Genomic DNA, 21,726 nt, shown 5'->3' with positions numbered 1-21,726 from the left:
ATAATCACAGTACTTATTTATAACGGATAACTGAGTCCTGATACTAGAAAATAGAGATCGAGACAACTGTACTGTTTTCTGAGATATGTATTAGATTTATTCTCTTGAAGCCAGCTTCTTCAACCATCATAGCAAAAAATAATTCACACAGAATTATTAGAATCTTCTTTCATCAATTACATTTACAAACAAGAAACACTCTGTATATATATATTGTATTATAAACATAGAACAGGGAGAAGTCAGATAGCAGCTGTAATATGATGATCTGTTAATTGTTTATGTTTCAACTCAACACAACTTCCTCTCAGGAACTCACACAGCACTCTCCACTTCCACATGACACAATAATGCAATAACAAAATAATACCTTTATTCATATCCACACACATTAACTGAACTGTTACCAGAGTTGTCATTGTGAACAGTAAGGCTTCAGTTAAACCCCACAAAAGACCACAGACCTGTAAAGGTCGTCCTGCACACATTGCACAACCCGTGTTCCTGCAACGTTCAACACCCACAGAGAGGAGGCTTTTTTTTCCAAAAAAAGGCTTCAGTCAAGAAAAATCAAATAAATCTATATAAACCTTCATATCATCTGTATGGGCAAATCCAGCAGGCACATGAAACCAGATGATATAAACATCTAATCACTCTTCTGTGCTGAGGCAGACTTTAAATATAGAAAGTAATTAACAGAAAATAAACTATCAAATATATTAGCTAAAAATGTATCATCATATTGCATAGACAAGTGATCCGTCATCGCCCAGCAGTGCACACCTGAGGGTCTTTTATCATAATGTACAATACATTCAACATTTTGTCCCTCAATTTCCCTGAAAATAAAACAAGGTGAAATATTTTACCCTGTAAATACAAGTATGTTCAACTGCATGTATCAGACTGTACATTTCCTTCCACAAAACGCATTCACTCTGATGCTAGATACAAACAAAAACACCACAAGGATTTACAAAACATTCTCATTTCAACAATTCAGATTAAAACAAAACACAATAAAAAATCAGGTCAACATAAATGTTGGTGATCTTGTCAAATGGGCAATTTTTTGGCGAAGGTGACTGGCCTCTACCGAGGGCAAGACTCATCTGGAAGACAGAGAGACGGAGATGGAAGGTAAATAAGGTGAATCTAGGATTTCTATTCTACTTTATTTTCTTCCCATTCACCAACAGTGACATTTATGGCTTTGTGAGGACCATAAATTAAACTATACCATCCAATCGCTCTCTAATAAAATTTTTTTTTTTTACCAAACTTACATTTTCCATTGCTGCATTTAAAACCAATGTTGGAGTTTTTAGACTTTATTTCACTATATGCCGAGCTTGCCCCACACTGCTAACCAACTACTATTTGGTAAAAACTCAGGAAGTCAGGTCACAAACTGTGAACTCATTGTTACGTTAGCAAACAAACTAACAAAGTTGCTTTAGCTTGCTAACTGTTGGTAAGCACTGTCAGTTAGCAAGCTCGCTTTTCCCCTCTTCAATAACTATTTAGCCGACTGAATGAAATAATGTCCATCCCTGAGAACAAAGAGGGAAAGAAACAGCACTGTCAGGAGAAAATAAAAGGAAGTTACTGTGACTAACTAGCACTTTTAGTTCACCTCATCAATTAAAGGGACTGTTTGTAACTTCTTACACGTATAAATCAATCCGGGTCGGTGTCCCATGCGCCATCGCGTGTGGTTACGCTGTTCAGACGAGACTCCAACATAAACTACACGGAAGAACCAAAATCGCAAAGTTGTAGTGAAGCCTGTCTTGCAAAACAGTGTTGACCGCGGTCGTAGGACGCGGGAGAGATCGTAGCTTTGATCTACAGGGACGGAGTATCTGCTCCGCTGCCTGCTTGCCTTCACTCACACGCCGCGCTCGTTCTCGCTCCAATCTCACGTGCATGCGCGCACACTACATACTGCAGAAGAGTTAGTTTAGCTCTGAGAATATCTAGTGAATGTACATTGGACGTTTGTGCAGAAATAAATGCTGCAGCTCCTCCAGACCAACAGAGGTGAAGTGATGGAGCTCCGCAGCGAGAAACGTTACCGTCTCCGACCAAAACTAGCACAACATCGGGTGCTAGTGAGTATTTATGACGTGGAATTGACTCAGAATGAAACTACAGTGCCCACGTTCTTCGTAATGAATGAACACGTCACCCAGTACAACAATGTGGCTCATTTAGGCCTGTGTGTTTATACATAGAGCTCTATGGTGCAGAGAAATAAGCTAAATCAGACATTGGCTTCACAACAAATACAATAAGTAATTCTGGATTTTGGTCCTATGATTTGTTGACAATAAGAAAGGTAGGCAGTATAATATTGCCAGACATATCAACTTCAACACAATAGTGAAAATAAACAGAGAAATAAATGCCATCTTAGCCTGAGTAAAGTCCAAACCTGTGGAGAGTTTCACAGTGAAACATCAAAAAATGGCAAATACAATGTGATCCCATAATCTCACTCATTACACGTTGTGTTTTTTGAGAAGGGGGTGACACTGACCCACTCTTAGACCCCCTCCCGTTACATGTATCCCCATGTTCCTCGTGCTTTTGGACACGATCGCTCCTCCGTCCACTTCAGCCTCGTCCTCCTGCGACTCCTCTCCCTGCAGCCTGTCCATCCTCCACAGGTCCTGAGGGTAGGGGGTGCACGCCAGCATGGAGGTCTCTGATGGGTACTCACATACCTGCTCCAGCTGGTCCTCGTCGAAACACACCTTTCCCTGTAAACATGAGCAAAGAGAGGATTATTTTATTTAACTTTTATCGTTCGCTTTAATTATTGTAGGTCTTTAATTTGTTGCCTACCAGGTTTAAATACTGCCACAAACGTTATCTGAAATTTGGTTTGAGAACACTAAAGAATTAAAAACAGATACTAGCGAAAAAAAATAAGGGCACCAGCTGCATGCAGTGGTGCACCAGCTCTGTTTTCTAGCATGTAGGGCAGCCTATATGGCACTGCGTCACGTTTTCTCCATTTAAGGGCACCAATTGGTGCACTGCATCTCGTATTCTCCACTGGAAGGGCACCCTATAGGACACTTTATTATGTTTTATCTACTTGAAGGGCACCTTAGAGGGCTCTTTATCTTGTTTTCTCCATTTAAGGGCCCCCATTAGTACACTGCATCTTGTTTTCTCCACTGGAAGGGCACCCTAGAGGGCACTTTATTATGTTTTATCTACCGGAAGGGCACCCTATAGGGCACTTTATCTCGTTTTCTCCACTGAAAGGGCACCTTAGAGTTCACTTTATCAAGTTTTCCCCATTAAAGGGCACCCGTTAGTGCACTGCATCTCATTTTCTCCAATGGAAGGGCACCGTAGAAGGCACTTTATTATGTTTTATCTACTGGAAGGCCACCCTAGAAGGCACTTTATCTAATTTTCCCCACTGAAAGGGCACCCTAGAAGGCACTTTATCATGTTTTATCTATCATAGGGGCATCCAAAAAGGCACATTTGCTGCATTTCTGCTCAGATAAGTGAAAATAGTACTATATTTTATATTTCAACTGATTTCCCCGTGCTTACATGGTCAAATGTAAACACAGCTTTGAGGCACTGAGGAGATTCTCAGACCGTCTCACCGAGATGTTTGTGCTCTGTCAGTGTAATGTTAACTGACAGCATGAGGCTTAGCACAGCAGAAATACTCCATCTGTAGAGTATTTACTGACTGAACACTTCATGCACTGACTTATTTATTATTCAGGGACAGACGCAGATAAACACGACATAACCAGCAGAAGCAGAAACTGAGTTTGGTTTACAACAAGTGTTGGAAAAAGGAGAATGAGGCTCTCGTTCTTTAGCCCGGGACTGACGGATATTTGCGTGGAGTTTGTGTACTGGAAGGTCAGCGTGGTGTAAACAGACCGATGTGTCAGCGTGGCACATCCACAGTGTGTCTTATAATAACAGTAAAGATGTGTACAGTAGTAAAACACACCCAGAGGTGCAGACAGACGTGATCTGGATGGAGCCTGAAGTGCACAGACACCACACTATATGTGCTATATACCGAGTTACCGCCGCTTCACCCTGACAGCGGCTGTCTGCAGGGGAGTGCAGATAATAGCTCTGCATTAGAGAGGCTGGGCGAATCATGCTCAGGCACAGGAGGCTAATCCTCCCTCCCTGAACCCGATTAACACGATCTAACTCAACAGGACAGGAGAGGCAACGGGTGAGAGACAGAAACTGAGAGAGTAGCAGAATAAGATCTCATTAGCAGGAAGTTAATATGTATATTAATATTTGACCACATTTCTTGACAGGTTCTGCTTGTTTAGTAACGCTGGAAGTTAAAGTTTCTATCAGAGCAATTGTTAAATAAGACAAAAATGACGGATTCTTAAATTTCAAACAAGAAAAAAAACATAATTTTTGTTTCAAGAGTCTGAATCAAGCCAGTATAGGATGAACTTGATGGAGAGAACAGCCCAAGATAAAACGCAAACATATGAAGAGGAAGATAAAGGAGGGGGAAGACGAGGAGCAGGCAGGTCACCCCCTGCTGTGACATGATGGTTCAGATGGGGGAGGGAATAAGGCTTGACGTCAAACAGGGCATGAAGGGCATCAACGAGAGAGCGACAGGTGGTCAGAGAATCACCGCCGTAAAGTGGTCACCCGCTGCAGCTAAAGAGAAACTGTGGTTATAGATAAATGTTAATGTAATTAGAGGTCACAGTGATGGGAGAGCTGGGGAAATTCATATGCAGAGAACAGCCTCAAACTCTAGTTTCTCTTTCACTCTTGTGTCTATAAATCTTTTGAAACAGATGGTCTAGTGTCTGAGTCTGCATTTGGAGATTTAAAAGCAGCCACCGCGTCACTTGGTGTCAATCTGCGTCTCTCGTTTGGAGGAAGTGGAGAAGTGTGAAAGAGGAAGTGAGCAAAAACATGCAGCGTGACAGAGAGTTTCTGTTAAACCATATAAGAAGCCTTTTAATCCTCTCAGTATGGCTGTCAAACTGTCATTTCTTTTAGACCACCATAGAGTTATTTTCACATCTTTCTGCAACACTTCTTTCTCTTTCCATTTCACCGGCCTGCTGTCTGTAACACTCAGCCATGCAGCGGAGGGTCATCGAGGTCAAACACGATTTGCCAACACTGCAGTCTAACAAACCAAACCCTCGCTAGGAAACAGCCGAGAAGATACAAAGAGAGATTTGTCTGAGAGGAAGGGGAGGCTGACTCAACAAAAATGGCAGAATTGGTGTGAGGGAACAAGGAAGCAGTCTGCAACTGGGGAAATTACCAGCAGTTTAACAACTTTTACATGGAAAAAAAATCCTCTAAAAGGTTGTCGGGTGCAGTGACACACATAAATACAGTCAGATTCGTCACCACAAGGTAGTGTAAGAAAGGACAGATAAAAGTTTATCTCTGCTCTGCTCCCTTTATTACGTAAGAGCTCCTCTACCACTCTTTCTAAAACAAGGACTGGATTCAGGAAGAGAGCAAACAGAAAGTCCTCATATGACCTTTGACTCCAGTGAGGTTCGTTTGTAGTCAACGCTGCACAGACTGAATTACTGTAAACACCAGTGTGGTCTTTGCATGTGTTCACAGAGACAAACATGTGATGTTCAGACAAAAAAGAAAAAAAAGGGAGGAAGGAGTTGGCTGCTAGTCGTTGTGGTTTCCTACTCAACTTTTCTGTCTCCACTGAAGCCTGCAACATTTCTGCAGAAGCCTAAACAAACTGAGGGGTGCTATAGCGAACACTTTTCTTCCACTCTTAATTACCCTGATTTGAGCAAATAAAGCAACAAGCAGTTTGCTTTCGCTGTCCTTCTGTGGTTTTGTGTCAGTAATAATCCATAAACGTCCAAATATATGTCATTTTTGCCACTGCCCACACATTTGGCTGATATATGTGTGGTGAGATCGTGATCATAATGGTAAAAGTCAAAAAGTCTGCAAAGAATCAGACCTTTAGAAGCACATGGCAAAGCAGATCACTTGAACAGAATCAAGATGTCGTGCTTGATAAGGCTTTAACCGGCTTAGGTCGGTGTCTGTGATCGTACTTCTCAATCAAAAGGGATGTTCTCCCAGAGAGAGAGAGAGGGGATCCTGCTTGACGTCCAGGTGATGCCCTCTGGACCACCTCTGATGAGTTTAAGAAAGCAGGGAGAGAAAAACCCTTTGGAAAATGTTTAAAGTTACTGGGAGATGCTGATAATTTCTTATCTGCTTTTTGGTGCCCTTGATTGTGTGGTTAGGACTGTTATTTGGCCTACATTTATCTGAGTGAAAGGCAAACAAAACACAGTTTCCACTCACCCTTTTCGGGTTCCCTCTGTTCTTGATCAGACAGGACTTGTCCAGATTCTGATATCCGCCAATCACCTCGATCTGCTCCACCGTGGGGTACTTCTTCTTCACCGGCTCTGCCACACCGGAGGTCGTCTGGGCCTGCTGCGATGAGGTCTTTGAGGGTTTCGACCCTACTGCCGTGCACCCCGTTGTTGGCCCTGTCACTCCTCCTCCTCCAGCAGGCTTTTTTGGGGTGATTGTGATGGTGGCACCTCTCTTGACTTGGCCTCCGGAGGCACTCCTGATGGAGAAGAGCGTGGGCGATGGGGTTGAGGATGGAGAGATGCTAGGAGACTGGGCAGGAGACAAAGAGCTCGGGGAGGAGGTTGGGGTCGGGGCGTTATCCGAAGGTCTCAGGGTATTGTCCGGGGATTGGCTCCTGAGAAGTGAGGGGGCGATGGTAGCTCGGTTAGATTGTTTGAGCTGAGAGGTTGGAGAACGAGCACGCCAAGGAGACACTTTGGGGTTCGATTCTGACGTGTCTTGATCTTTCTCCGGGGCTTTGGCATCGTCCTTTACCTGGTGCTTGAACACCCGTCTGGGGATTTGCTGCCCCTTTGGCTCTCTGTCCTTAAAAAGGGTGTTTGATGGCGTACAAGACTTGAGCGTTTCCTGCTCTTTCAGCTGAAACTGCTCTATCTGTCGTTGTATCGTCTGAACCCCGCAAATGTCCTCTCCTGAGAATGTCTTGCTGTCCCCCTGCTGTGCGTTCGACACGAGGGGCTTCACTTTTAAAAGGTGCACTGATGGGATGTCCACAGTTCTGTCCCTCAGACACAAGCCCGACCTCGAGCCTACTGTTTCCAAGTTGTAGATCCGGCTCATGGCTGCGAGGGAGTTGGGATGAGGTGGCAAAGGGGAGAGAGATTGCACAGGATCGAGAGGCGATGTATATTCTTCTTCTTCCTCCTCTGAGAGCTCTTCTTCCTCCTCCTCCTCCTCCTCCTCCCTTTCTTCCTCTCGGTTCTCGTGTTGGCGCCTCAGCTCTTCTTCCACATGTTTCTGGGGCTCGTTTTCATCCTCAGATATCTGGTCATAGATAACTTCGGAGGCAGCAGTGGCGAACCCGCTTGTTACTTCCTCTCCTCTGACGGCTTGTGAGTGCAAGACAGAAACAGGAATTTGAGAGCAGGTTTTCAACACGCCGACTTCCTGTGTGACGTCAAACGCAGCCGTGGATGTCTGCGGCGCTGCCTCTTCCTGTCCCCTCTCTGCCTCGACCAGCCTCTTCCGCATATGAGCTGCAGCTTCCCACTCTCTCTCTATTTCAGTTCCCCTCTCGTCATGCCTGTCCCCAGCCGGTGTCTGGGTGTCGTTTATCTCTTCACCTTCACTCCCGCCTACATCTTCTGCCTCGCTCTGTCTCAGCCTCTCTCTTTGTCTGATTTTCTCTCGCAGGGACTCAACGCGGCTCAAGGGTTTTCCGATCCTCCAGCTGTCCCTCCTCTCGACCCCTTTACCTCCTTCCCGGTCTTGCCCCTCATCGCTTTGACCTGCGCCCTTTTTTCTCTCCGCCATTTCTTCGGCAACGTAAAACACACTTCTGGGAATTTTAATCTCCAGGGGACCTGGGGGGATCCCCATTGGTGCAACCCTTTTCGGAGATCTGGGCATCACATCGTGAGTGAGGTTCTCCAATCCCATATCTTGATCTGATCCTTTGGTCAATTCATACGCAGGCTTGTAAGCCCTTTCTCCTTTCTCGTTGCTATAAACAGTTGTGTCTCCTACTTTCTCGATTTTACTTATAAGCTCCTCTGTGTGTTGGGACAAACCGGAGTGTGTTAGGTAAGGTCCTTGTGGCCCTGTACCACTCCACTCTGGCCCTCTATGGGGGTCTCTAGCCCTATCTGTGACGGCACAGAGTAGACCGGAGCACTCTGTGAAAGCTGATTCGACGTGCATAGTTTCAGGTGAGATTGTGCTTTCGAATCCCTCTTCTGACACCTTTTTGGTGCAAACTTGCGCCTCAATCTGTCCCCCGACCTCTGAATCTTTTTCTACACTCATCTCCCTCTCTAAACTTTTCTCACCTGTCTGTTGCCTCGCCTCTCTTTCAGCTCTCGCTCTCCCATCCTGCTTGATCGCAACTTTCCTAGCAAACGAGATCCCCTCTGTGTTTTTGACTGACGCCACAGTGAACCCCTCGTCTCCATCCGCATCAAGTTCCCTTTCCGCAGCCCTCAAGTCGACGGGCTCCACTTTCTTAACTTCGCTCCTGTGCTGGATGGAGACGCAGATTTCTGCTTCATTTCTCCTCCCCTTTTCATCCTCATTTTTTAAATGTCCATCTCTATGCTTTCCAAACCGGTCTTTATCTAAAAGCTGCGCACACCCCAGTTTGATCTTCGCTGTGGTTTCCTTCCCTAGGCCTGCAACGTCGACCGTCGCCGTTATGCTCTTGTCTAATATCCTCTCGCGCGATATCTTCTCATGATACCCATCGTCATCTAAACCATTCTCCTTACCGCAGATGACACGATCGGAGAAGCTAAATGAGCGTTTGGGCATACCTTTCCCGTCTGCCTCAAATTGTTGGTCATCTTCATCTCCTGAGTTTTTTCTCCTCCTAGGCGGGAGGAAATTATCAGAGCTTTTGGATCGAGACGGAGGCTTGGGGTACTGTCCGAATTTACTCACCAGCTGGCTGACCCTCCCTCCTCTTTCAACAAACAGGTTATCATCCAAGCTCACCTTCCTCTCGTCTTTGATGACCGTCGCGTGGCCCCACGGTCTCTCTTTCTCTTTTTCTCTCAGCCACGATATGTCCGTTCTGAGCTCCCTGCCAAAACTCTCCTTCCTTCCATCCAACTTTATCTCTCCATCCTCCCTACCCGAACCTCTCCTTCCTCTTCCTCCCTCCGGACTCCTCTCTTCAGGACTCGCCGAGGGCTTTATGATCAGAACCTCGGAGGCTCGGATCTCGGTGATGCTCCCTCCTCCGGCCAGGATCTCCCTCAGGTCCATCTTCATCCCTCTCTTCCCCTGGTGGTCCTCCTCGGGCCTCTCCGCCTCCCTCCATCTAGCCCTTCTCTCATCACTGGTTTTCCTCTCCTGCTCGATGATGATGATGTTGTCGGCTCGGATGGTCCGAAGACACTGGACGTGTGGAGAAAACGCACTGCATGGTAAATCTGTTTCTTTTTCCTCCTCGTCTTTTCTAACTTTGAGGAATTCCCGCTCCCTGACTGCATCTTTAACTGACTCTATCCACTGGTTGCTATTCTCTCTTTCTCTTCCTTGACTCCTGTCCCTGCTCCTTTCTTTCTCCCGTCCTTCACTCGCATCTCTGAATCTCTCTATTTTCAGCTCGATATCTCTTCCTCTTCCCGACTCCCCATCTTGACCCCTGGAGCTCAATTTCTCCTTAACTTCCGGCTCGCCTTCTCCATCCCTGCCCTTCCTCCATGCACTCTGCGTGAGAATAAATGGGTTTTCATGGAATGGAACTAGAGTTTCCTCAGACACCTGACCGGCTTGTTTGAGGTCTCCATCCAGCCACAGCCCCGGATCTGGACTGAGTGACGTTTCGCTCTCCAAATTGCCCGTCACAAAGCTGTCTGTGTCACTCAGGCCGTCAGACGCAGATCTGATATCCACCTGCAGCAGACAGACGTCTCTCTCCTTCTCCCTGTCACCCAAGCTGTCCCGCTTCGCCTTCCTCCGCTGGATGATCCCTTGCTTCCAGGCGGGCATGCTGGCGAACTTCTTCTCCTCCTCTTTCTCCCTCCTATCTCTCTCCTCCTCCTCTCTCCTCTTTTTCTCCAGCAGGAGTTGCTTCCATTCCGGCAGAGAGGAGACAGCCATAACAGAAAATGGTTTCGGACAAAGATGGTTGCCGTTCGTCTTCAGAGCCTCTGAGAATTGTATGCAAATAAGGAAACAATGAATTAAAATCAGTTCTATCTCACAACCATGATAAATCAAGGTGAACATCACCCACATAGTTAACTTTTAGGCCACAATACAGTATTAAACTCCAAACTCCACATGTGTAATATGAAGTTGCAATGTATTTTCAATGTTTAATAGTATATAGAAAGATGCAAATCAATGCAGAATCACAACATTTCTCAATACAAGCCTGAAGTCCTAGTTTGTCCAACTGAGTCCAACTTTCATCTTTTACACAAAATAACTTGTAACACATCATGCACCTGTAACAGAAAACCTCTCTCTGCTATAGAGTAATATTTATGATGGAAGTGTTAAATTAGACTCACCATAAACCCAAAGATATTAGTGTATCCGCTTTATAGTTGTCATCTCCACTCGTGCGTCTTGGCTGTGCGTAATGAGCTCCACTCCTCGACGGAAAATCTCCCCTCGCCAATAACTTAACAGATCTACAATAACAATCTATGCTGTCAAAACGAGTGGTTTTAAAAAAGAAAAAGACGCTGCGACCCGACTGTGCATCAGAGCATGCAAACACCTCCGCCGGCAGTCTATAGTAAATATTTCCAGCCTTGGAGCTGCAGCACTGTAATCCCTTAATTACATTAAATTCCGTCAGGAGAGTTTAGTGGCACACACCATATTGTCGGACCTAAGAAAAGGCGTTTAAAGAACATCAGAGCCGTCTGCCCGGGGAACAACCCCCCCCACCCCCACCCTCAGCCTCATCCCTGCATCCTGCAGGGCTAATTGGAAAAGAGGTGGAGAGGTGGAGGTGGAGGGGGGTGTGAAGGGTGTCAGCAGAGCAGAAAGAGCTGCAGGAGTTTACCTCAGGTACAACAGGCATCATCAACCTCATATAGCATTTTGTTTTTTACTTTACTAGTTTCAGTCCTGATTTGCATTTTGTTCATGTCAGGACACAACATGCAACTTTCCTATAATGCTTGTTCCACCCAACAGAGGAATGAGACTGGGCCCGTATTTCAACAAGACAAGTGAATATAAAACATAACCTAATTCAACAGCACCACAAAACTAGCCAACATCCCACAAAATCATCAAACAGTTAAATTGTTGGGATTTATATTGGACTGCATTTGTTTTAGGTAGGTGTATCTACTGTAATAAACTGGCAACTGAATGTATGTTCCCTTGCCTTAACTTGGCTATATATATATATATATATATATATATATATATATATCCCCCCCCCCTCCTTTTTTTATATTAACTTATTTGTTTATTTAATTTATTATTTTTATTATTATTATTATTATTACTTTCTTCTCTTTGTATTGTTATTATTATTATTAATAATAATTATTCTATTCCGCCTTTTTATTATTATTTTTATTATCATTATTTTTTAATTTTTAATTTTCTTAATTTTATTTCAATTTTGAATGCTGAAGTTGTTTTCTCTAGTGTACTTATTGTGTTAATCTCTAAGCTCAACTACTTAAAAAATTGTATAAACTATTTTAATAACGAACTATAAATTGCATATATGAAAACAACCTTGAAAAAAAAAATATATATATATATATATATATTTATATATTTATATATATATAGTAAAATTGCCAGTAACTTATATAAAGTTAAAGTAAAACAGTACAAATAAACCAAAAGTAATTTCTCAAACTGTTGCTTTGGCTCTTAAAAATAAACAACACACGTAATAAGAAGGCAGATTAGATATAAGAAATAAACATGTCACACACCTACAGTACAGCTTATTACATTTATTCAACATGAAAATACTGAAAGTCATTATTATTGTCATTACAGTGAGGCCACAATGCAGACAACTAACACTAGCATCCAATACATGTTAAATCAAAGATTACAGTATTTTGAAGTTTGAGAATTAATGACATACTTTAATATTTAGAAAGGGCATGATAATACCAACTTTATTCACTTTGTTCATGACGTTACTGTCGACACAGCATGAAGCAACTGAACAAATACATTCATAATCTCAGAAACGCCATTGTTTTTCATTATAGCTGCAAAATGATGAAAAACAAAGCTACATTTGACAGTGTGAAATCTCAGTGTGACATTCACTTTCAAGGACAATTCAACTTGTAGTTAGTTAGTGTGCGTAGAAATACAGCATACCTGCAGTAGGCACATGGAATGTAATAGCCTATAAAAAATATACTATATGATAAACAAAATAAATTCAGTGTAGTAACCGTTTCATTACAAAATCTAGCAATAAAACCCTCTATATTCTGAATATATTTAAGATTTTTTCTTCCTAAATTTAATCAGAATATAGAGATATCCCCCAAAAAATAATTGTGCTTTCAAATAGTGGAATAAAATCTCCTTTGTAATAAAACTCCTCCTTTCTGAAACCACATATACAGTGAAAAGAAAACTTTAAAAACTACAGTGTCAACTTGAGTGTGGGCATTTGCTATTAGCATTCAGCGCAGCAGATACCCAGACTCAGTTTCAGAACAACATTTCTGGTTAGTATTAAGACAGCAGTCGGCTTCACATCACAGCAGGACGTTCGTTTCACTTCTCCTTGTGGTCGCTGGTGTCAGCTAAGAGCTGCAGCTTGCTGTTAAGCTGGCCGCAGAGGTAGGATAAATCCTGTTTGTCCAGAGAGTGTGCCAGGGCCAGGTAGGTTGACAGAGTCCCCGCCAGCAGGAGCCTGTCCAGGGACAAGGCCGGCAGGAGCCACAGCACGACGCCCAGCTCCAGGCACACCGGGTGGCGGAGGTGAGACAGGAGGCGCTGGGCGCGAGGTGACTTGTGAGACAGGGGGTCCCCTAAACCGAGACAGTCGTAATACACCTGAGAAACCATAGGGGGAGGATGAGAGAGATGAATTAGGTCAAGCAGCAGCAGCAATAACAAGTCTATCTATTTAAGCAACATTTTAGAGGTTTTCATAATCACTGTCACAGATTACACACTCCTCCCTGCTACACTCAGTTTGATCTTTTTGAATATCATGTTGCTGTTTTGGCATCAAATCAAAATGAGGATTTTAATCCTGCATGAAGATGTGGATGTTAGATGTTGAATTAATTGGCTGTTGAATTAACTGATCCTCTTGATGCTTTCATCTGAGCCTGATGAAGTTTGTCTGATATAAAAAAATATATATATTCTGGGTTAGAAGTTCAATTCTGACAGCTTGTTCCTGTAAACACGGACGGGTAGTAATGAAAGTATAATCATAATTTAAGAAAATGTATTTTGATACATTTCACATTGCACATTTCCAGCCGATTAGACTGTTATCAGGCCATTAAATAGGCGTTATCGGTCACTATAAGCACCATAGATGTGGGTCTGTAGGGCCCTACAACACCATAACTTAACCAAGAGGTTTTGTTCTCTAAACTTAAAGAAGTTGTAGTTTTTTTTGCCAAAAACCATAAAGTAGCTGTTTTGTTTGTGTTATAAACGTTTCATTCTGTTTTACAATGTTTTGGTTTTAAGTTTTACATCGTAGTAGGCCCCTATTGACCCACATCTATGATGCTTATATCAATCGATGACGCCTATTTAATGGGCTGATTAACAGTCTGATCAAGTGCAGCATTATGTAAATTTAAGAATTACATGTGACGGCACATCTTCAAATTTTGTGATACATACTTTATGCACATCTGTTATGGCAAATCAATCTGTACACTGTAGAACTGTAGAAATTGAAATTAATCATACTTAATACAGCCACGATGATGAAAGTAGTAACTCTGATGAAAGAAACATTTAACCTGATTTTGTCATGTCACATCACGGCACTGTCCAAAGGATGTTTAACAAAATATAACTCTGGCTCTTTGCTGTTAATTTTCACTTGAATAATCTCATTTTCTAATCAATTTTCACCTATATTTTATGCTCCCATGTATCACAAATTGGGACAAATAGGGGACAAAAGAGCTGCTGATTGTACTGCCGATCAGCGAGAGCCTTTGAAGTAATTAAGAAAAGAATAAAAGGTGAAACTATTGAATGTTTGTTCTGCACAATGTCGTTTCCACCTGTTGTTTAATACTTAAAGTAACGGGGGCATCTGGTGGCCTAGAGGTCATAAAAAGGCAGATATACCACCGAAAATATTTATTAAAATGAAATACTGATAAGTTACCTGCTTGATGCCCAACAGTTCAGGGTAATCAAAGAGCATGAGGATGCTGCAGATGATTGCCCAGCAGAGGAAGTGCAGACTGAAGCAGAGCAGAGGGAACCAGATACTCCAGGGTGTATGACGCACTGACCACAGACAGGGGGCGTCAGTCACCGGCTGCCAGTAACGCATCATGATCTAACACAGGAGGAAAGAGGATGATGAGTGGTGCAGAGACACAACAAAAACATGTTCTAACTATAACTCAGTCTGTGTTGCAGTACCTGTAGTGCCAGTGCGGTGGTGAAGCAGTATGCCGTCCTGTTCAGGGGCCCCAGCACTGATTGGAGGGCCTGTTTGACAGGCGACCAGGCGAGCAGACTGTGCTGGGTGATGAAGAGAGCCAGCAGCCCCAGATCCACAACAAGAGACCCGAGGACAGAGCTGTCCCGCAGGGCCACCGACCACGGTATGGAGTCTATAAGGTGTGGGCAAATGATGTGAGGAGAAAGGTCACTTTAAATTCTGATAACCAGTTACATTTGGATTTTGTACTGAGCATAAAAATATAGTCATATTGCACTTAAATATAGTGTACAACCTTAAAAAGCAGCTACCATTGATTGAGTGTTATTATTTATTCCAGTCTTTAAAGGTACCATATTGTAAAAAGTGAGATTTTCATGTCTTTTATATTATAAAGCAGGTTTAAGTGCTTTATAAATACTGTTAAACTATCAAAACCCTCAATATACGGAGAAATACACACAGCCCGTATTCAGAAATTGTGCGTTTGAAACAAGCCGTTAGGATTTCTGTCCATTTGTGATGTCACAAATATACAATATTTAGACCATTACACGGTTTTAAACATAAACATTCTAAATGTGTCCCAGTTTATTTCCTGTTGCAGTGTATGTAAATAACATCAGCTGACAGGAAGCAAACATGCATCCAAACTGTTGCTTAGCAACGCAATTCCATTGCAATTCCATTGCAATTCCATTGAAATGCACTAAAACGGAGCGTTTCAGACAGAGCATGATTACAGGTATATTGAGACAGACAGTATGAGGAAAATAATGTGTTTTTTGAACATGACAGTATGTAAACATGTTCTAGTAGAAACACAAAATACAAGTATGAACCTGAAAATGAGCACGATGTGGGACCTTTAAATTCAAATAAAGCTGTAGCTTATTCAGACAACCAAGAATTAGAATGAACAAGCTGTACAGTCCAGACAATAATTAAAAGTTAGTTATTTGCGTAAATAAACAAATATAAATATAATCACATTACATATATGCATACAGTACATACAGTTACCCAGTATTAATACACTATATTAACAGAATAAACAAACTACTGCTGGTTTTAATTGGTTTGACTGAAGTTTATTTCAGTGTGCAGTCTTTTTGTATCTGTATCTAACCAGTCATGGTCTAATTACACACTGTTATCCACGAAGGCATTGAAAACACACAAGTTTTGTTTGCAAGCACTCAAGCGTTAAACATGCCACAGCAATACAGTATACAAAACCCATGCACCATTGCACAATGGACCTATTTTACTGTAATACAAGCAAAGTGTGTGGTTCTCCTTTTCACTCTCATTGTGTTGAATTTAAGGAAGTAAAACTAAAATTAATCTTTTTCTGGTATCTAGTAAATATTTGTGTTTCCAGTTAAGTGGGGCTCGATCTGACTAACGAAAAGGCTGCCACATCACAGCAGTAAAATCGACATGTTCGTACAGGCCAAAAAAACAATAAAAGAAGCGTCGCTGAACAGTTCACAACAGACTTTGATAATTATTATTGATTATTGATTATTGATTATTTTTAATTATACAACAGGTATTGACGTCGACAATGTCTAATGAAATCAATTAATTAAAAACAACAGACCTCACAGGCTAAAAAGATCAAATCCGGTCAAAAAAAAAAAAGGATGTTCGCCCAACGTGGGGCTCGAACCCACGACCCTGAGATTAAGAGTCTCATGCTCTACCGACTGAGCTAGCCGGGCACTGACCCCTTGTGGTACAAACGTGTAATTTCAACTTGTGTCTTACTATCAGTGATTATATGTATATTCAGGGGTGTGTTACAGTACAGGAACTACCTTACCTAGGCAAAATGGAGATTTATGCTCCACCATAAACCATAATTTCAAGCATATCATAGAACACATCTGTTATGCAGCTATTACAGCTTAACACGTGTTATCTTTCACTAATAACTCCTGCACTAAAGTTGCCTGTTCGCCTGCAGCAGCCTGCAGCAGCAGCAGTAGTCTAACAAGTTCAGTACAGTCAAACTTACCTTGACATAGTGTCGTCTCTCCGGTGAGGTTGTGGTAAATGGCTCTAAATGATATAAAGCGAATAAAGTCTGCACCAGATATGAAAACAAAGGCCCAGTTGAGCAGAGACACGGTGCAGAGAGCCCAGCCTCGGACTGTGACTGACGCCATTTCAATCAGAGTTTATGTTCATTTACCAACCAGAGTTTCTTCCGGGAGTTTCCTTCTTTTCTTTTTTTTGTAATACTGAATTATTGGCACATGGTGTCGCTGCTGGACCAGTAAGAGGGGGACATGCATACTGTAAATGTATGTGCTGTCTTCTCAGGGGGGATATCATCCACTACAAGTCAGGGCAACGTGTTGATGCATATTGATGATATTTGATCATAGAGAATTGAATAGGTTTCAATATATAATTTACAACTACATTGTCTACCAGAGAGGAAAATTGTAGTTCACAAAAACATAAAAACAACAGAAGAAAATGCTGTCCTAGACCTCTAACAATTTATTCTTATTTATTTATGTTTATTACTATTATTATATAATTATTTGTATTTATTTTTTACTATGACTATTTTATTTTATTTGTATATTTGTTTGCATTTATTTATTTATTTTTGTACACTTTTTTTTTTTTTTTTGAGTGCCCTCTGGGTATTGTCATGGGTGGGATATCTATCAGTCCAATCATGTTTGTGCAGTGGATTGTCAGAGTTGTATTAACAAAATTCAGAAATAAACTCTGTTTAAAAAAAAAGAGAAGAAAGTGCAACATATAGAAAAAATATGGCAACAAAACAACACTGCAGTATAAAACTGCATAGTAGAAATACAAATAAAATACTTAAAACTTAAAAAAGCATTAATGTGAATATCAGCTTTTTTGTCACAAGGTAAATTGTAAACACAGCACAGCACACAGTGAAATTTACTTTCTGCATTTAACTCATCCTAGTATTAGGATAGGTGGGAAGCTCCTATTTATAGCACCCAGGGAGCAGTTTTGGGGTTTGGTGCCTTGCTCAAAGGCACCCCGAAAGTACCAAGGAGGTGAACTGGCACCTCTCCAGCTGCCAGTCTACAGTCTGTATTGGACCGTGCGGGGATTTGAACCTGCAACCCTCCGGTTCCCAATCCAAGTCCCCCTATGGACTGAGCTACAGTGAGCAAGATTTGTGGCTCAGATCTTTTATTTAAAATTCTGAGGTATTTCTCTCTGGGGTTTTTCCTAATTTTTTTGCTGGCCATGTAAACTATTCCACTTCATTTCATACAGACCACAACACTAATAACAAACGGAGAGCACAAAACAATACTCAAGACTTGGAGTGACTTTATTGCAGACAGGAAATTGTTCAAAATGCTACAGATTCATCAACTTAAACATTTATCTTCGTTTTAACATTTACAAAACAAGACCATCAGGAAAAAAAACACAGACATCAGCCAACCAGCTCTTCAAATGAGGTTGACCTCACCACTGTAGCACTCTACGTGGTAATTTCTGTCTAATGATACCACTCGAATAGACTCCGTAGACCCCTGAAACGTTCAACAAATGGAGGGAAATTGTTACAATAATTTCTCAGAAACTAAAGTATCAATTACCGCTATTTGCCGTTAATTAAACTCCCAATTCAGCTCACCTCGGTCGGCAGTATCGGCACTCTGCATGCAGCACACAGAGGAGCCTGGACCCTGAAACCATGAAGCAGCAAAAGGTCACAGAAACTCAGAAGTGGAGTCACTCTGGGTGTGACTTATATCTATATCTGGGTTTTGGTTTCATTTTTTGTCTGGAGTGGGGATTAAAGGGCTTGACCCATTGTTGTTGTTGTAGCCTACTTGTAAAGGTGCTTGCATGAGAAACTCACTTGTGGTAGTCGCTGACACAGTAGACCCTGCTGTCTGCTCCTACAGTGAAGGGCTGACCCTCCAGGCTCCGTCTGCACACCACACAGCGGAAGCAGGACGGGTGGTAGGACTTCCCACGGGCCTGCAAAACCTGACGAGGCAAAATGAGTTCTTCTTTACACAATGTGAGAGCCAGTGGTGGAAAGTAACTAAGTACATTTACTCAAGTCATTTACTCAAGTATTTAAAGGGCCAGTGTGTGGCATTTAAGGGAATATAATATTAATACCTATGTTTTCTTTAGAGTATAATCACCTGAAAATACAAATTGTTGTGTTTTCGTTGCCTTAAAATGAGACGTTTATATCTACATATGGAGCCGGAGCCGCTCTAGATTGGGCCATTTGTGTGTTCACGTTTTTGCGTCGGCCACCGTAGTTCTCCTACACACTTGGCACACAGGAGAAGCTCCAGTTGGTTGCAATTTGCAAGTATAATTTTGAGGTACTTGTAGACTACTTATCCTCGAGTATTTCCATTTTATGCTACTTTATAGTACTTCTACTCCATGACATTTCAGAGGGAAATAAAGGCTACTCTGCTACATTTAGTTACTTTGCAAATTTATTTGCAGAAAATGAATACATACTCACCATGTCCATGATTAAATATCCACAGCTGTTACACACTTCTGCAGATGGATGAGCTCCTGAGTACTACATTAAACAACAAATCAGTTCACTCATTAAATTTCTGGTCAATTACTGTATTTTTTTTTTATCAAACTGGATACAAATCTATTATATATTACACAAACATTAGATTTGTATCGCTGAAACGGTAAATTCTCACCAAAAAATCATCCTCACAGTAGATTCTTCCTGACATTGTATAAAACGGCTTCCCGCTGAGCTTTTCACCTAAACATTGAAACAAAGGACAAGGAGGGAGGTGAATATTTTCCATAACGTGACATTTGATAATATACTGATGTTTAAAGTTCAACTTTAAATTGTCATTTCAGCCATAAAAGTTACACAAAGATACATTTTTTAATTTTGATTGTCACTTTAGTCATGAATAATTAGTTTTATAAAGAAATACACAACATTTTTAAGTCAGGTTTTGAGGGCCTTTAAGATATTTTGGATCCAATACATCCACACATCTCACGTCAAGAGGACTCACTGCAAACGCTGCAGGTGAAACAGGTGTCGTGGAATAAACGTCCCATGGCCTGGCAGGCTCTGCCTTCACCGTACACCGCTTTACTGCAGCTCGTACAGCTTCCTGAATATGAAACACAAAGAACGGGTTACTGTGAAATCTGATCTTCATTGACTGCAAACATACTGTACAGACTGACAACACACTCACACACATACTGAATAATGATCTGTGTTAACCCACAGAGTGCTGGAATAGATGACCTCTAAAGAACTATGTTAGAAAGGTAAATATTCAGTGTGTTCCTTCCTTACCAAAGTAAAGACTGGAAGTATAACTTGGGTCCATCTCCTCCTCTGGAGCCTACAGTACAGTACGACTGTCTGGGGGTCTAATTTTATGTGCGGGGCAGACAGCTGTAAGGGGAGCTGCTATCTGGGTTCATGGGTGTTGCATTTGGTGCTTTTGGTCTCTTTGGGGGGCAACGACTCCTCAGACCCTCTGACTCCTCCGAGGTGGCTGGCTGGCTTAGTGGGTGGCAACAGACAAGGCCAACTGGTATTTTTTAGCACAAGTTAGAACTCATATTACACATAATATGTGTTATTATTAATCTGAAGCTGTATAGTAACTTGTAGCTAAAGTTATCAAATAAATGTATTGGAGTAAAAAGTACAATATTTCCCTCTGAAATGTCGTGGAGTAGAAGTAAAACGTACTAGAAAATAGAAAATACTCAGGTAAAGTACTTCAACATTGTACAGTACTTGAGTAAATGTACAGTTACTTTCCAACACTGGGAAGAAGTATCCAGATCCTTTAAACCAAACAAGTCCTGCATTCAAAATCGTGCTTACTTAAGTAAAAGTACAGAAATGTTCTCAGCAAAATGTACTTCTGTATCAAAAGTAGGAGTACTACTGTACTGTTAAAGGTCCCATATCATAAAAAAGTGAGATTTTCATGTTTTTTTTATTACAAAGCAGGCTTAAGTCCTTTATAAATACTGTGAAAGTATTGAAACACTCAATCCACAGGGAAAAACACATAGCCCATATTCAGAAACTCTGCATTTGAAACAAGCTGTCAGGATTTCTGTCCATTTGTGATGTCACAAATATACAATATTTAGACCCTTTACACAGATTTAAACGTAAACATTCTAAATGTGTCCCAGTTTATTCCTGGTTGCAGTGTATGTGAATGTCATCAGCTGACAGGAAGTAAACATGGACCCAAACTGTTGCCTAGCAACGGAATTCTGTTGCAATTTCGTCGCAATTCCGTCAAAATGCGCTAAAACGGAGCGTTTAAGACAGAGGGTAAATACAAGCACATTCAGGCCGACAGTATGAGGAAAATACAGGGTTTTTTTTAATATTACAGCATGTAAACATGTTCTAGTAGAAACACAAAATACAAGTATGAACCTGAAAATGGGCACGATATGGGACCTTTAAGTTATTACAGTAGCTAAATGGGGTGGAGCTTGTTTTAATTACTTTAGTACAGGTAGTTTAGTGCAGTGGTTTCCAACCTAGCGGTCAAGGTCGGGGTCGGGGTCGGTCCAAAGGGTCACAAGGTCGTGAGATGATTAATGCATCATTAGATATCTGCCCTCAGAAACAATCCTGAATCACATTTTATTGTTTAATTAATTAGAATAAATAAACATACAAAACATTTAAAACAAACACTCCTGCTTTTTTTCCAACCAAGAGTCTCCTAGATCTACTGATCTAATTATCTCTACCCTGCATGGCAACGCCTGGTGCTGATGTATTAATGTATACTTTACTGCAATCAACGATCTTGTCTGTGCATGAAGGAAATATTGAACAGGAGCCCTGAAACCTCTTGGTCATAAAAACATAAATACATTATGACATGATGCTGCTCATATGTCTTGTGTTACTGCCCTCATGTGGACTGTTCAGGCACCTTCATGCTATAATTCCTGACCTAGAATCAGACCGGCCCAAATAACAGATGCTGGTATTT

General features: G+C 41.7%; 3 protein-coding genes and 1 non-coding gene across 4 annotated transcripts; all 4 read right to left on the bottom strand.

Annotated features, from left to right (window-relative positions):
- Positions 1-72: 72 nt before the first annotated feature.
- ppp1r18 (protein phosphatase 1, regulatory subunit 18) lies at positions 73-10,988 on the bottom strand. Its single transcript, XM_037793971.1, has 3 exons — positions 10,605-10,988; positions 6,349-10,238; positions 73-2,768 (listed from the first exon to the last, which is right to left on the bottom strand). The coding sequence occupies exons 2-3, from the start codon at positions 10,186-10,188 to the stop codon at positions 2,508-2,510; spliced, it is 4,101 nt and encodes a 1,366-aa protein (XP_037649899.1). The 5' UTR covers positions 10,189-10,238; positions 10,605-10,988; the 3' UTR covers positions 73-2,507.
- A 1,023-nt stretch (positions 10,989-12,011) lies between these two features.
- Positions 12,012-17,157, bottom strand: nrm (nurim). The gene is made up of 4 exons (XM_037793999.1): positions 16,719-17,157; positions 14,674-14,867; positions 14,411-14,587; positions 12,012-13,098 (listed from the first exon to the last, which is right to left on the bottom strand). The coding sequence occupies exons 1-4, from the start codon at positions 16,867-16,869 to the stop codon at positions 12,817-12,819; spliced, it is 804 nt and encodes a 267-aa protein (XP_037649927.1). The 5' UTR covers positions 16,870-17,157; the 3' UTR covers positions 12,012-12,816.
- On the bottom strand, positions 16,350-16,422 carry trnak-cuu. Its single transcript has one exon. It is a non-coding gene; the product is annotated as a tRNA-Lys (tRNA).
- Positions 17,158-18,020: 863 nt separating the features above from the next.
- limd1b (LIM domains containing 1b) lies at positions 18,021-20,239 on the bottom strand. The gene is made up of 7 exons (XM_037794003.1): positions 20,040-20,239; positions 19,747-19,848; positions 19,411-19,478; positions 19,212-19,274; positions 18,579-18,709; positions 18,351-18,402; positions 18,021-18,246 (listed from the first exon to the last, which is right to left on the bottom strand). The coding sequence occupies exons 1-7, from the start codon at positions 20,071-20,073 to the stop codon at positions 18,163-18,165; spliced, it is 534 nt and encodes a 177-aa protein (XP_037649931.1). The 5' UTR covers positions 20,074-20,239; the 3' UTR covers positions 18,021-18,162.
- Positions 20,240-21,726: the final 1,487 nt, after the last annotated feature.

This window comes from Sebastes umbrosus, chromosome 15 (genome assembly GCF_015220745.1).
Source record: "Sebastes umbrosus isolate fSebUmb1 chromosome 15, fSebUmb1.pri, whole genome shotgun sequence".
NCBI classification, from domain to species: Eukaryota; Metazoa; Chordata; class Actinopteri; order Perciformes; family Sebastidae; genus Sebastes; species Sebastes umbrosus.
The sequence above is the reverse complement of the archived record's forward strand: the minus strand, read 5'-3'. Positions and strand labels throughout refer to the sequence as shown.

What these genes read in the sequence shown, in the direction of transcription:
- ppp1r18 (XM_037793971.1), bottom strand. Translation starts at nt 10,188, where the DNA reads ATGGCTGTCTCCTCTCTGCCGGAATGGAAGCAACTCCTGCTGGAGAAA. An exon ending in ACAGAGGGAACCCGAAAAGG is followed by an intron (nt 2,769 to 6,348) that starts GTGAGTGGAAAC and finishes TCATGTTTACAG; the next exon opens with GGAAAGGTGTGTTTCGACGA.
- nrm (XM_037793999.1), bottom strand. Translation starts at nt 16,869, where the DNA reads ATGGCGTCAGTCACAGTCCGAGGCTGGGCTCTCTGCACCGTGTCTCTG. An exon ending in AGAGACGACACTATGTCAAG is followed by an intron (nt 14,868 to 16,718) that starts GTAAGTTTGACT and finishes CACACCTTATAG; the next exon opens with ACTCCATACCGTGGTCGGTG. An exon ending in AACTGTTGGGCATCAAGCAG is followed by an intron (nt 13,099 to 14,410) that starts GTAACTTATCAG and finishes ATGGTTTCTCAG; the next exon opens with GTGTATTACGACTGTCTCGG.
- limd1b (XM_037794003.1), bottom strand. Translation starts at nt 20,073, where the DNA reads ATGGACCCAAGTTATACTTCCAGTCTTTACTTTG. An exon ending in ACTGTGAGGATGATTTTTTG is followed by an intron (nt 19,275 to 19,410) that starts GTGAGAATTTAC and finishes TGTTTAATGTAG; the next exon opens with TACTCAGGAGCTCATCCATC. An exon ending in TGCCGATACTGCCGACCGAG is followed by an intron (nt 18,247 to 18,350) that starts GTGAGCTGAATT and finishes TGAACGTTTCAG; the next exon opens with GGGTCTACGGAGTCTATTCG.